Source organism: Eptatretus burgeri, chromosome 4, assembly GCF_056783735.1.
Source record: "Eptatretus burgeri isolate ZD-2024b chromosome 4, Ebu_testis_v1, whole genome shotgun sequence".
NCBI lineage: Eukaryota > Metazoa > Chordata > Myxini > Myxiniformes > Myxinidae > Eptatretus > Eptatretus burgeri.
The window spans coordinates 45144737-45160922 of NC_140964.1; the positions used below are offsets into that span (position 1 = coordinate 45144737).

General features: G+C 42.5%; 1 protein-coding gene across 7 annotated transcripts in view; it reads left to right on the plus strand.

Annotated features, from left to right (window-relative positions):
- Positions 1 to 16186, plus strand: part of LOC147027941 (voltage-gated delayed rectifier potassium channel KCNH8-like) — a 603764-nt gene that overhangs the window by 544678 nt on the left and 42900 nt on the right. For all 7 annotated transcript variants that reach the window (XM_085877809.1, XM_085877808.1, XM_085877806.1 and 4 more), the window contains one exon: positions 3414 to 3628. In XM_085877809.1, the coding sequence (XP_085733935.1) occupies positions 3414 to 3628 (215 nt within the window). The remainder of the gene's footprint in view (positions 1 to 3413; positions 3629 to 16186) is intronic.

Consider the following 16186-nt stretch of genomic DNA (forward strand, 5'->3'; position numbering starts at 1 on the left):
AAAGAGAACAGTTGGCGAGAGAGATGCCAGATTCTCGCTGCAGTGCTGGTGCGAATTTGTTCATGTGCTGAAATTTGGCGCTAGCCATTGTCGGTTAGGCTGGGCCGAGAAGAAAGCCAAGACTGGGGTGGTGGTCGCTCCTGCTCGTCTCTTATCTGCCAGCCTCAGCAGTCGCCTTGTATGATCAATGAGAAAGGGGTGTCATTTGGTGTGTGTGGACCTGGAACTTAGAGGGAGCAGTGTGGCAATCTCGATTGTGCGAAGAAACTATATGCCGGTTTGTGGGCTCCTGGCATTGAAGACCGAACGCACGAATTACCACACGAAAGAGGCAAAGCGGTTCAATGATACCAGACTCTGATAGGTCATCTCTGGAAACAAATCTGAGTGTCGGCATAAAGGGGGGATTTTCTTTTATTTTTATCTTTCTGCTTGTCTGTTTTTGTCACTGAGTGGATACGTCTCAAATTAGGATTTAGTTTACCTCGCTTTTCATGACCTCACATTTTGATTTATTTTCAGTATCACTCTTGATTTATGTTTACTAAATCATTATTGTTGAATTTCCTTGTGTTTGTTTGTTCGTTGTGAGTATGAGAATAAACCCGGGTGCTTCTTTTCTAGTAAAGCACCTTCCCTGCCTCCATCCCACCTGCACCATAACTGCCAAGAATTTTGACTGTTCGCCTCTGAGTTAAAACCGTCCAGCTATCCATCCAGGCTGGTGTTAATATGCCTGGTGTTGGCTTCCTGGTTAGGGTGGTGGGCTTGGGATCCAAGGATCCTGAGTTCAAATCCCCCTTGCTGTTGAATTAATACCAGGTGGGGTTGACTCTGTCTGTCTTCTTTCTGAGGTTGGCAAAATGAGTGCCAGGTTGTTGGTATCCTGTGTCGGAGTGGCGACCCATGCAGGATTGTGGCCAATAGCCAAGGAGACTGCTTAGGCAGCACCAACGCTCTCCACAGAGTATGGTCCCAATGGATGGATGGATAGATGGTGTTAATCGGCCTGGACACGACAATATTCTATCCACTAACTCTCCTCCCTCCACCCCCTCTCCCTCTGTCTGTCTCATCCTCACTCCACCCCCTCCTAATACTGTGCAGCACCCTCCTCCCACATCTCTCCCCCCCTTTCTCTCTCTCTCTCTCTCTCTCTCTCTCTCTCTCTCTCTCTCTCTCTCTCTCTCTCTCTCTCCCCCACACCCCTCGCTCCCTCTCCCTCTACTTAATATTCCTATCAGTGAAATGACAGGTGGTATTTGCTTGGAGAGAGGGTAGCACACAGAGCAGTAAAATAATGAAATATTTATTAAAGCCGAATGTTTCGAGAACAAGCTCGTTTCTTCATCAGTGACATTTTGAGTGGTGGTGGCACCACATTATGTTCCGTTGGGAATGTTTGCATCATGGATTGGTCCAAGTCCTCACCAATTACAGGGCTCCCTGCATTCCAATTGTTCTGCAACTTTTGTTGATGGTGTCATTGATTGCTGATGATAATATTTTGATTTAAAAAAACGTGCCTTATATCCTGTATTAAAAAGAAGGTATATTTATGCATAAATATGGTTATTTGAATAATATTTTCTTTTTCATGGAGGTGTATTTGCATTGAACACAAAATGTTACTTTATTTTTGCATCACAGTAGAAAAATTAAAAATGTTTCAGACTTTTGCACAGCAGTGTGTATGGTATTATCAATGTAGCAGGCCATTTTCGTGTACCGCATACAAATCCCTCCTTCATTTTGAGAGGCGTTTGGTATACTCACCACACTTGCCAAGTGTGGGTTGGTAAGAGAATCAGGACTTTTGTTTGTATTTGTACAAACTTTGTAATTTGTAATTTGTTCAAAAGAAGACAACATGGGATCCAACAAGAATTACTGTTCAACACAGGTGAAACGAGAAGGTCAATCGGTAGAGCGCACACCTCCGCCAGGCTGATTAGTTTATGTTTTGTATCCCACTGATAGGCTGCATCTGAATTCGGAGCTGAACTAAAATTTAACCGACTTGTTCTTGTCACTTCAACTCATTCACCAAGTTTTATCCGAATTCGTCCTTAATTTTTTGAAATATCATGCTATCCAGTGCCTCGAGAAAGTCTACCCCTCCCCCCTTCAAAATTTTCACCTTTTGTTGCCTGATAGCCTGGAATGAAACTGCATTCAATCAGACTTTTCCACCTTTATTTACACATCGCAACCCACAACCTCCAAGTGAAAAATAAATTCTGCAAATTTGAGAAAATTAATTTAAATGACAAAACCAGAATATCTGAGTTGGATAAGTGTCCAACCCCTTTATAATAGCAATTGTAAATTATCTCAGGTGGAACCAGTCACCTTCAAAATCACACACCAAGTTAATTTGCCTCCACCTATGTTAAATTGAAGTGATTCTGATTATTTCAGAATAAAACAGCTGTTTCTGCATGTTTCCTTTGCTGCGAAGTGCATTTCACAGCAAAGACTCAACCATGGAAACCAAGGAGCCTTCAATAGACCTATTCAAATTTCAAGTCTATCGGATGAAAATTGAGGATTTTAGAAAGTACCACCTTAGTTGTTGACGTTTGGCCTATTTTGACCTTTTGACCTCAAAAACAATAGGCTTCTTCCTTATGACAAACTCTACCATGTGGTGAAGTTTCTTGAAGATCGGTTTAAAATTGTGACCTCTTGGTGATAAACAGACAGACAGAATACAGTTGAAAAATCTTCGATTTTGCAAGTAACAAACAAACGGAGGCAATCAACATACTTGTCAAAAAAGATGTTTTTTTTGCCAAGTATCAAACAAACAAATGGAGGCGATTAATATAGTTATCCAAAAAAAAAAAAACAATGCACAAAGCCAACCAATATACTTGAAAAATCTTCGATTTTCGCAAGTAACAAAGAAACAAACAGGAATGAAAACACAACCTCCATCCACCTGAGGTCGTGGAGGTGAATATAACCCAATAGGACAATAAATAAACATGATACAGATGTGGCAATGATTTCGTGGCATTTCCAATCCAACACAAGCTAAATTGGGTTTTTCTGACAGGTTCTGTCTGGTTAGTGTTTCATGGTCTTGGCTCGTACTTGCTGAGTTGGGATGCCACAGAAACCCTGTAGGCTCTCTGTGATTTTACTCGTGGTGGTGTGGCATTAATGTCCGATAAAAAAAAGTTTTATGTCCATGTTGTCAGAGAGGTTACAGGTCTTTGACAAATGGTTGTTTTCAGAATATTTTGTCACTTTTACAATCAAAGGATTACTTGATTAATGAGATTTGTCACTCATAACATGCAATGTAGCTTTGACATATTATTTAGGATGACAGGAGTAACCCGGTGCTCGATCATAGCTGAAGCAGCATGGATTACTTTGTTGAGCTGAATATATTTCCCCAACAGGCAAGGGAGACCTGATTGGCTGCGATCTCTCAAACAAAGTAGAGGTGATTCAGAGCAACGCCGATGTAAAGTCTCTGACATACTGTGACCTGCAATGTCTCAACATTCGTGGCCTACGTGATGTCCTCGACCTCTATCCTGAATATGGCGTTCGATTCCATCGAGACCTCCGTCGTGAGCTCACATATAATCTGCGTGAGGCTCGATCCAGCCGCGTGAGTGCAATTTCCCCCACCTTGCCCCTCACCCCCCCCCCCAATCCCACATGTTAACTCATATTTGACACACAGATGTCTTATTATTTACTCACTTGATTGCATGTTTGTAATAATGGTTTCATATAAATACCACTCTATTTACCTTCCCTTCGCCGAAGTCATGATTTCAGTGACAACGACACGACTAACTTCCTCAAGATTCTTATTCAACAACCATAATTGAACGTTGACACAGCATATCCAACTCAAGACAGGAAGAATAAATGATTGTAGGGCTCAAACAATTGATGACGTCATGCAGTGTTTCCATGGTGAATTCTGCGATCGAGCCAGGATCACATCTGCCATCTTTGTTTTTTTTTTTTTTTTACCATCGAACCATATTTCCTGATCACGACTCGCTCTTCTCACTGAATAAATGTTAATGTAAACTGATGCCACCCAAACTGTATTTAAACAGTCAGGAGAACACACTCAATGTTTTTCTCATTTATCAACCAATCGAATAAGAGGAGGAGGTTTTTGATGACATTGATTCGTAATGAAACATGTTTAAGATCTCTTGGGTCATCTGGAGGTTTACACTTATCGATATTCACACAATTTTGAGTGATGTGCATTTTTGTGGTGAGGTTGCGCACATGGCCAGTGTATACACTCAAGGTCACTGCTTCACACACCTACCGGAGGTAAACATTTATAACCACAAAATATTCAGTCAATTCCATCCAACGTATAATTACTTTATCGTCGATTTACTTCACCGAGAAACCTGAGCAGTATTAACAGTTAGTGACTATTATGCTGTCAAAAGACGTTCCTCTCAAACTCCCTAAATTTTCCCCACTGTATTTGGACCCGAATTCCTTTACAACAACTGGGTTATCTGCTGGTATTATATATAACTAGTGCGGGCCCGTAGGGGCGTGCCAGTATGTGCAGCCCTCTCGCCCCTCTCTCTCGCTCCCCTCTCTCTCTTGCCCCATCTCTCGCCCCCTCTCTCGCCCCCCTCTCTCGCCCCCCTCTTGCCCCCCTCTTTCCCCCCCTAGTCTCGCCCTTCCTCTCTCCCCCCTCCTCTCTCACCCCTCTCTCTTGCCCCCACTCTCATCCCCCCTCTCTCGCCCCCTCTCTCTTGCTCCCTCTCTCTCTCTCGTCCTCCCTCTCTCGCCCCCTCTCTTGCCCCCTTTCTCTCCCCCCTCTCTTGCCCCCCTCTCTCCCCCCTAGTCTCGCCCTTCCTCTCTCCCCTCCTCTCTCGCCCCTCTCTCTCGCCCCCACTCTCATCTCCCCCTCTCCCGTCCCGCTCTCTCTCAGATATTGGTTGACAGATAAATGGCCGTAACTTGAGAACTGCTTGTCCGATTAATATCAAACCTCGAAAAGGCACATCCGCGGGTCCCCAGCAATATTCCTGGCAAGTTTCAATCAGATCGGACCGTCAATTGTGCAATAAATAAATAAATAAATAAAAACCATTAATTGTGACGTCATTCGTGACGTCATAGCACCATATCTTGTCATTGGTTCACAGATAAATGGCCTTAACTTGGGAACCGCTCGTCCGATTGACATCAAACCTCAAACGCACATCTGTGGGGCCCCGGCAATATTCCTGGTAAGTTTCAATCAGATCGGACCGGTGGTTGTCGAGAAACGGTGGTCGCAGACAAACACACACACACACACACACACACACACACACACACACACACACACACACACACACACACACACACACATTGCTGGAATTATAGATAGATATTATCTGAACCTGTCTCCATCCTGGATCCACCTCAACTTTGTTAATCCCTTTCAAGAGGCTTGTGACATAAGCGGAGTGTCATGACGATGCTGTGGAACAATGAGGGATCTTTTTGCTAATTGCTGCATTGGAAGTAAAAATGTGAAAGTGGAAGCTGAAACCACTAAGTTCCAGCTTCGATTGGCAAGTTACCTAACCAGGTAATTGAAAATGTTTTGACACTCCACTGATGCTGCGACTCGCGGCGTTACTCGCACCGACACTTTGCCAAACGTGCTAATTACAATCGTATCATACAATTGCTATGCAGAGGAGCCGCAAAAACCCAAAACCACTTGACAACATCACCAGCTGAAGCTTTCATAACACTCATTTCACAAAGCTGAAGGGACATTTCACAAATCAATTGTAACAGCTTTACACGTGGTCGTATTGCGGTTCGTATCGTACTTCCTGCCGTATCACATCAACACCAAAAATATCGTCATACTTCGACATTTTATCATATCCTTACTAATGCTGTGGCATGGCTTGTAAAAAAAAGAAGATAACCCCTCCCCATGGTAGAACAAAGCATAAGCATATTTTTTTTGGTTTATTGGGATGTGTAGAGTAGGAAATGGATGGTTGCGAAAAAAAAAATTATTGGGGATAACATTTATTTTTGACATGATTTGTGTTTTTGGAGGTCTGCAATTTTGGGTGTGTCGCACAATCACAAAAACAGCTGTTAAATGTTTAATTTTCAACCAATTAGCGCAAATGAAGTGTTATATTGTTCAGAATTAAGAGTTTTTTCGTCATAGGATCGTTTTAGTAGCTAATTATGACATCACAAAATACACAAACCTGAAAATATCAGAAAAATATAATCAAATTTTACTTTTACACACAAGAAGTTCCATAGAAAACCACACTGCATTTCCATACACAATGATTAATTTGAATCGAACTAGCTCAGAAAACTTTCCTAATCATTTTTGATGATGAATGTATCCAAAAAGGCACTCAAATGAGGTTTGGGGAGCTTACCCCGGGATTACGTTAACTGAACCCCCTATTCCAGATCCAGCCTGGCCAATTTGAACAAAACAGCAAAGTATCACCTACTATTATACAATGATAGTTTTCAATTGCTGAAGATGCACCAAAAGGGTAAACATTCTGCACAAAATAACAAAAATGTTCATGATTTGTTATTCTCGAAAGGAAGCATTAATATGAATAATCACCGTCACTGTCATTGACAGTAATAGATGTCTCCCAGTTATTGTCACACTCGATAGCCTGACAGGAAGAGAATTCTGTGCCAGGCAATCCTGATGCAAAACGGTGGCATTTCTGAGAAGCACTTGAAAGTCATTCGCAAACTCTGACGTAATGTGTCTGGTCATCAACCATCGGATCATTTCTCCCTTCCGCAGTGTGAGGCCAATGATGTCACCTTCACGTTTGCCTTCCTTGTTCATAGTCTGCTCCAGCGCTTGGTCAATACTGAAAGAATGGAATCGGTATCAATTGGATCTTCGAACAACAAAGCCACCTTCACGCATGTGCTGATGGACTTCAGGGTGGTTCTCTTCGAGACGCTTCATATCCACCACATATGTAGGGATATACTTGGCATATGTGTGCCTGCCTGCAGCCCAAAATGAAGCAATCGCTTCATACATGGCAGTCGTATGAAGCTCCATGGAACCTTCCTTCTCTGCTCTAAGTAGATGCAACAAGACTTGAGCACCCTCCATGAAATCTGCCCAAAATGCAAAAGTTGCTGATTGTTCTCGACCAACTGCTAAGAATTCCACGATCACTTCCGCGACATGCCTATCCATCAATCCTCTGGCAACATCGATCATAGCTGCACTGTCATTGGCACCACACACATGTCGTAGCTCAAGAAACTTCTGTTGTATATCATCATTGCTGAGGGAGCGATCAAATCTTTCAAGCCATGCTACCATCAATCGAAAGAATGTTCAGAATACAGCTTCAGACGCAATTTTGATGCCCGAATACCTCATGACAGTTGTGAGCCCTTCAGCATTTGCCGTGCCGTTGCCTCAGCATACACAGATGACTCAGATAGTACAGCCAAAAGCCAACCATCACCAAATAACTTGCCTAAACTAGCGAGCAAAGCCATCATAGTACGCATCCCACCAACTCGTATTGTCACCTTCCCATCTAAATATTCCTGTTTGTCCCATGGAATTTGTTGTGCGTTGCTACATCTCGCCATATCAGCAGTTACCAGGATGTGCTCTTGTCCAAAATGCTTACAAGCATCAACCAACTTGCATAGAATGGTGTAAATAGTTAAGAGATCTGTAGGAGGAACTCGGTGGAATGGCATGTACCGGATGGCAGTCACTGGCATGTTCTTCTCGGACAGAATGGAATTAAATTGGGTCCATGCTGGTATACACTGTTCAGCATCATGTTCCTTTTGCAGACGAGCCAGTTATCAGAGGAGGTCCTTCTGATTTACCTCTCGATAACTATCAGCATCACATACGTGACTGTTGCAGATGAGACTTCTGGTGGCTCAGGTCTCCGTGCTGGTTTCACATACCTAAATTACACATACAAATGTGGAGGCATACAATCCATCACCATATTCTACATGTTATAAGGGCCATGTTGTATTACAATAGCATAGCATTAATTACTGCATGGAATGTTAGGATAGAGATTCTATCACTACACTATTACTATGCACCAAGCACATGCAACAATTATATCTGTTTAGCCACTCCAATACCTTACTGCTGTGTGACTGCTAAGTCATACAATTCATATTATTACCTTTGTATGTTATCATCGATCACCAGTGCATCCGCAGCAGAGAGTGACTTTTCCTTAGCTCTTGTAACACGACACATTGAAGAATCTATCGGACAGCGCTTGTATAATACTGCAGCCGTGGCATGGGTTGTTTATTTGCCATCAAGGGTTTGTTCATTTTGGTCAAAATTGTCAATGGCAGCAGCAGCAGCAGCATCCACCACAGCACGGTTATCTACCCTTTCAATACCTCATGGAACAAACACATCTGCTTCCTTCTGGTCAAGCGCAACTGATGTTAGGAACCTCCGTACTTCATCATAGGGCACAGAATAACCTAATGCATGGATATTATCAACCAATTTCTTGTTTCCAAAGGTGTGATGTCCATAAATTCCCAGACCGAGGCTTATTGGTGTCAATAGCTGTCGACTCTGAGCGATGATATTCTGGCATATAGCTATGATTTTCAGGTCTCGAGGTTGTGAGTCACTGTTGGACTGGCTGGACATGGATTCAAATGCATTTGTGCTCACACACCATGACAGGAAATCATAAAGAGAATTTGGTACATATTTGCCACACTCACCAAGCTCCATTTCAAGACTCGAAATGTAAATGTCACCATCAGTGATATTGTTCATATGGCTTCTCAGGATCGCTGCTGCCATGTGCAAGATCTGATCTTCATCCAGATGATCGCTTGCTAACCCCAAATCGGAAAACTCAATGTCTTCATCGGTTTCCAGATCGGATGGCTGCCTAAATAACTTCAGTGATATTTTGCATCAAAGGCAAAGAGATCCGAGTGTGTGAGCATTCGGGTATGAACCACGTAGTCATGTCGTTTGGCAGCTGCCCCCAAGACCTTCTCTCTGGTCGATTTGCCAGTACCAGTTGTAATTAAAGTCAGTCTCTCCTTTGTCTTGTCCCCTTTGCCACACACAAAACAGCGAGTACGGATGTTGAAATTGGATGGATCTGTTCAACTGCTTTGCCATGCTGACGGAATCCCTGTCGATGCACCTTCATATGCTGCATGGTCCAACATATAGTTGTTGGAGGATCTTGTATAATTTGCCCGACATAGGTTGTGGAAGCACACATGGATCTCATTGGACAAAAAGTTGTCTTCTATGGACGACAATAACTCGTAAACATTGTCTTTCCGTTTTTTGCAAACAGTTAACACAGTCTTAAGACCATCCTGTGTTGGGTTCTTCACAATAATGCCACCTTTGGTTAGGGATTTGAACCACAAAATACATTCTTTAGTGCTCAGATGAGGTTTCTTAGCTGGGGGTTCACCATCCTCCATCGTATTGATTCTTTGCTGGAGCTGTCACAGATGATGAAACATTCTCTGTCCCTACAAAGACAAAGATGAAGGACTGGTGAACAAATAGTGAGCAAATCAAAATAAACATATATTGAGAATTATGAAAAGTTAATCATATTTTTTCTGATATTTTCAGGTTTGTGTATTTGTGACGTTATAATTAGCTATGACAACCAATGGATGAAAACGCGCTCTTAATTCTGAACGATATAACACCTCATTTGTGATAATTGGTTGAAAATTGAATATTTAAAGGTCATTTTTGTGATTTCACGACGAGCCCAAAATTGCGGATCTCCAAAAAGCACAAATCCTGTCAAAAATAAATGTTATCCCCAATATGTTTTTCACAACCATCCATTTCCTTCTCCACACATCCCAATAAACCAAAAATATATACTTGTGCTTTGTTCTTCCCTGGAGAAGGGTTACTCCTACTTCTCGGACCCAAACTGAGAATGGCCACAGCACTATACACCCCAAGTTGATTTCCAGTAAGACACATAGGTCTATAACCTGGTATAGTCTGGTGTTGGCGCAGTGGTTAGGACAGCGGCTTGGGATCCAAGAGGTCCTGAGTTCAAGCCCCGTTGAGCCACTGAATTAATACACCAGGGGGTTGACTCAGCCTGTCATCCTTCCGAGGTCGGCAAAATGAGTACCAGTGTACTGGGCCGGTGTATACCCCGGTTAGAATAGGTGTACCATATCCCTGTGTCGTAAGAGGCGACCAGGGTTGCGTCAGGAAGGGCATCCGGTGTAAAACCTGTGCCAAATCACTATGCGGATCATACGGATGATCCGCTGTGGCGACCCCTAACGGGAGCAGCCGAAAGAAGAAGAAGACATAGGTCTATAATGTCAAGGCCATATCCGGCGGATATCGTCTCGGTCAAAATTTAAAATGTATCATTTTTCACATGCACGGATGGCAGTGTCGGCAGAATTCAACAACGACAGCAACGACTGATTTTTTAAATGAGGAGGTTTTATTGTCGTTCTCACTTGTGTTGAACGCTATTAAAAAAAAAAAAACATGAAGTGTCTGTAAAAATCCGATTTAATCCATCCAGTGAAATAGTGGTGGAACCGAAGGACCCGAGGCATGTTCTCACAGAGACTGCTACGTGGGTATTGTGGATGAAGTGCCCACAAAATCAGCAAAGTAAACGGGCTTGACCCTAAACATCATTTCACATGTCGACCTTTGCACAAAGAAGTCCGAACACACCAACCTTCCTCTCCGATTATCATGTTCATCATCTTCGGACAACCAAACAAGGTATAATCTCTTCTCTGACATCTCCGTCAGAAAAAAAATAATTAACACACGGTCCAAGGTATCAAAATAAACGGATCCTCGCTGTGCCCCACAATTCCTTGCGGTAAACTTTTAGAGTGACATAACTCTTCCGTAATTACATGGGCACGTGCTCCTCGTGGTGATGTTCCGGAGAAGGTAAAATATTTTAAGAGCCCTTTAGGTGGATTTAATCTCTTCAGAATTATCATGAATGGAATAACAAAACCCAACTTCCAAAATGCCAGTCAACTGTCCTACCACGTGATACCCGTGTATTTACAAGGAAACCGACTCGTAATCCTGCACAAGTTTGTACCTGATGCTAAGGCCTTTGATCAACAACAATGCTTAAGTTTTTAATCATTGCTTCTGATTTTGTCATGACAAGTAAATCTCCTTCGAAAATCTCTCAGAGCTTAACAACAGATGCTCAAATGCTTGAGATTAAGTACATGAGATTTTCTCATATCCCATAAAGCATGGAGGGTCTCTGGGGGAGTGAAGATGGGGGGGGAGGTGGTTTGTATTCTCTTGCACCTGTGGTGGCCTTTTTCATTTTCATTTCCTGTGTCGAGTTCATATCCGATCTGTGATATCCGAAAAAAATCTGTGAGATTTTTTTTTCCCATTATTTTAAACGCTTGAGCTTCGATGTACAAATGCCTTAAAAGCAAAACTCGTACAACCATGTTACCACACAGTGTGTCTTGCGATGGTACGTATGGAAAGGTATGCTATGTCGTGTTTGCTGACATGATGGGTTTTACAATCCCAAAGTGGATCAGCTGATGACATAGTCATAAAACATTTCCCCCAAGGCTCTATCGGCCTCCTTACTTAAATAGCATTCTGCACCCTGGGCGCTCAAAACCAGAGTAAGATGTTCTCGGCTATCCAATGTTTTGGAACTCTTTGACACCTGATAACTCCTTTGATTCCAAATGCAACTCAGCTGTCAGGGTCCATGAAGATCAGGGTCCATGAAGATCAGGGTCCATGAAGATCAGGGTCCATGAAGGTTGCTGTATGGTTGTTCTCTTTTGTTTTTTGTTTTTTTAATGATAAACATTGCATATCATTCAAACATAGATTTTTCTCCTCTTCCTTGCTTTCTGGAAAGGATTACCAACCGAACCAACCTTGATAAAGGATGTCCTGCACCACCTCATCCTTTTCCCTATTTTGCACAAACTACAATGAGGGGCACCACGAGTTTGATGGGTTTGTACCTGACACTGGGTTCTCTCTCTCTCTCTCTCTCTCTCTCTCTCTCTCTCTCTCTCTCTCTCTCTCTCTCTCTCTCTCTCTCTCTCTCTCTCTCTCTCTCTCTCTCTCTCTCTCTCTCTGTCTCTCTGTCTCTCTGTCTCTCTGTCTCTCTGTCTCTCTGTCTCTCTGTCTCTCTGTCTCTCTGTCTCTCTGTCTCTCTGTCTCTCTGTCTCTCTGTCTCTCTGTCTCTCTGTCTCTCTGTCTCTCTGTCTCTCTGTCTCTCTGTCTCTCTGTCTCTCTGTCTCTCTGTCTCTCTGTCTCTCTGTCTCTCTGTCTCTCTGTCTCTCTGTCTCTCTGTCTCTCTGTCTCTCTGTCTCTCTGTCTCTCTGTCTCTCTGTCTCTCTGTCTCTCTGTCTCTCTGTCTCTCTGTCTCTCTGTCTCTCTGTCTCTCTGTCTCTCTGTCTCTCTGTCTCTCTGTCTCTCTGTCTCTCTGTCTCTCTGTCTCTCTGTCTCTCTGTCTCTGTCTCTGTCTCTGTCTCTGTCTCTGTCTCTGTCTCTGTCTCTGTCTCTGTCTCTGTCTCTCTCTCTGTCTCTGTCTCTGTCTCTGTCTCTCTCTCTCTCTCTCTCTCTCTCTCTCTCTCTCTCTCTCTCTCTCTCTCTCTCTCTCTCTCTCTCTCTCTCTCTCTCTCTCTCTCTCTCTCTCTCTCTCTCTCTCTCTGTCTCTCTCTCTCTCTCTCTCTCTCTCTCTCTCTCTCTCTCTCTCTCTCTGTCTCTCTCTCTCTCTGTCTCTCTCTGTCTCTCTGTCTCTCTGTCTCTCTGTCTCTCTGTCTCTCTGTCTCTCTGTCTCTCTGTCTCTCTCTCTCTGTCTCTCTGTCTCTCTCTCTCTCTCTGTCTCTCTCTGTCTCTCTCTCTCTCTCTCTCTCTGTCTCTGTCTCTGTCTCTGTCTCTGTCTCTGTCTCTGTCTCTGTCTCTGTCTCTGTCTCTGTCTCTGTCTCTGTCTCTCTCTCTCTCTCTCTCTCTCTCTCTCTCTCTCTCTCTCTCTCTCTCTCTCTCTCTCTCTCTCTCTCTCTCTCTTCAGCAAAACATGACAAATACAAAACAACAAGAGCGCAAGTGAGCACAATATACGCCGGAAAAAGAAGGTATAAACAGAATTGTGCTACTACATGGAATATATATACATATATATACGTATATATATATATATATATATATATATATATATATATATACATATATATATATATACATATATATATACATATATATTTGTATATATATATATATATATATATATATATATATATATATATATATATCGGAGCGTATTATGTGATACCGGTTGTCTGTCTGTCTGTCTGTCTGTCCGTCTGTTCCTGTCCGCACTCGAACTCCCAAAGTTTTCAACTTTCACATTTCATATTTGGTACATCGGGTACAGACTGTGGAGACGGTGTGTCGCGACATACGTTCGTCATCTAAAGTGGTTGCCATGGCAACCAGGATGCTGTTTTCCATGTAGTAGCACAATTCTGTTTATACCTTCTTTTTCCGGCGTATATTGTGCTCACTTGCGCTCTTGTTGTTTTGTATTTGTCATGTTTTGCTGAAGGAATCCTCACGAATCCAACGTATATGCAACTCCTTGGCATCGGATTCATCGGACAACATCGAGTCGATTCATTGCTTGATTTACAATTGAATTTACTTGCAAGTGTTTGGTGCTTTTCAAATTTAACATCCACGGGTCTTTATGTGAAAACCACTTGTTCGTCTCCCTTGCCATTTGTGTTGAATTATAACGGGAATCCTTCACCATCACCAAATTGCTCATAAGTTGTTTTTCGCCATGAGTCTTGAAGTAATGGACTGACAAGATGGCCTCGAGGTATGCACACTCACCTCTAAGCTGTCTAGCCTGGGTTCCATTCCCAACCCAGCTATAAACTGTCAGTCCGGTGTTTCAAAGGTGTGGTGATGCATCAAGGTTTGCTATCCTTCAGATGGACGTTAAACGGGAATCCCACCTGCCAGCATTCGTTGGTGGGATGTTAAAAGATCACATGGTGTCCTTCATGAAGAGTCGGTGAGCTATTGCCGGCACCATGAACAAATTCCAAGCTCGTTGAACGTCAGGCCTGGCACAGCCAGTTCGTGAAGACTCGGGCAAAAGTTCCCCTGGCTGACCCCTCAAAAAAGGTGGGATAATGGTGGCCATTAAAGAAGAAGCAATCTTGATGTAATAATGTTTCCTAAATTGCTCAACATGTTACACAATAATATGAGACCTCTGTTTGAGAAAATGCTGTCTTGAGCTCATTTCTATGCAAATGAGGGGTCAGTTGATATATCATGTGAGCTGAAATGCAAACATCATTTGCCTCGTTATCAGGAAAGAGCAATGACAACCTTTTCCTTCCCCCCCCCCCCCCCCCCCAATATGTTATCTGAGCATCAGCAATGTGAAAAGATCATATCCAGACTGAGAGCAAAGAGTAAAGATGATTTTATTGGAGAAAATTGTTAATATGATAATACTGTTGCCTTAAAGCTGTCAGACCAAATTGATTCAGCAATAGCCTGGTGTTGGCTCCGTGGTTAGGGTGGCCGCTTGAAATCCTAGTGTCCTGAGTTCAAGCCCCGTCGGCCGCTGAATTAATACACCAGAGGGTTGACTCAGCCTGTCATCCTTCCAAGGTCGGCGAAATGAGTACCAGTTCCGGTGTGTGTACTGGTAGAGGGGCACTGCATCAGCGACACAGTCGCGCTTCAAGAAATGATAGCTACCCCGGCAGCTAAGCTGCCATACGACCACCATTCAGCAATAAAGTTAGAATTTCTCTCCAATTGTAGTGGGCAGTGGTAGTGGTGGTAGGAGTTGGGGGAGGGGGGGGTTGCCTTGTCGACACATTCTTCAGGAGAGGTAAATAATCTGGCTATCTCATTTACAGCTAGAAGGGCACTTGGTGGACTGCATGCCTCTGCCACGTAATGCCTGATCCACGAGAACATGTCAGGCCCAACATATTTTTGAAACATTATGCTATGTAGCATTTTTGGCCGAATCTCTCAATGGTGAAGTATCACTTTGAAAATTCAATAATTGTCTTATTCAGATCTTCACCAAAATCGAATCAATTCGTCCTTGTCATAAATCTAACGTGTTCACCAAGTTTTGTCCGAATCCGTCCGCAATGTTTTGAGATATTGTGCTATATATCGGTTGAGCTCTCTCCTCTCAATGGTGAAGAATCACGTAAATAATTATCACTTCCAGATTTGGATTCGGATCTTCACCAAAATCGAGTCGATTCGTCCTTGTCACACACCCAACTTGTGCACCAAGTTTCATCCGAATCCGTCCACAACTTTTTGAGATATCCTGCACACAAACAAACAGGCAAACAAGGAGTCGGAATTGGGAGGGCGCTCTGTACAATAATTGATTGATTAATTGATTAATTGCAGAATTATAATAAATAAATAATAATCAATATAATTAATTTCTCAATCAATTGCTGAATAGCATACCCAAACCTCCACTGTTTCATCCGAATCTGTAACTTTTTGAAAACTGCGTAAATAATCGAAAAATGAATAATTAATTGATTAATTGATGAATCATTAAATCAAAAAACACTTTATAGCCAAATCACTTGGTCACTTTCATGTCCAAATATCAGCTTCCTTGCTCAAAAGGTGCCTGAGAAATTGCCCGAATGAGAAAGAAAATAAATATGTAATTAATAAATCGATAATAATTAGGTAATTAATCAATTAATGGATTAATAAATTAAAAAACATTTTTGCCAAAGCACATCTCCACGTTTTCCCCCATATTTCAGACTCCTAACTCAAAGGACGGCTGAGATATCGCCTTGACAAAGAAACAAACAAGAAAAAGGCGTTGTGCAGATCATGATGCTTGCAAAATGCACCGCCTCTGCAAAGGTTGCCATGGATACATGTAATTGTCCATTTCATTAAGATTAAAATTGACAATATTAATCAAAGCTCAGGTGAATCGAATGAAAATTGATTATTTTTCAGATTGAAATTGATGATTTTCGAAGTTTGACCTTGAGCTGACCTTTGACCTTTTGAGCTCAAAAATAGTTGGTTTCCCAATTCAGTGACGCAACACGCAAATCCTCTTCAAAT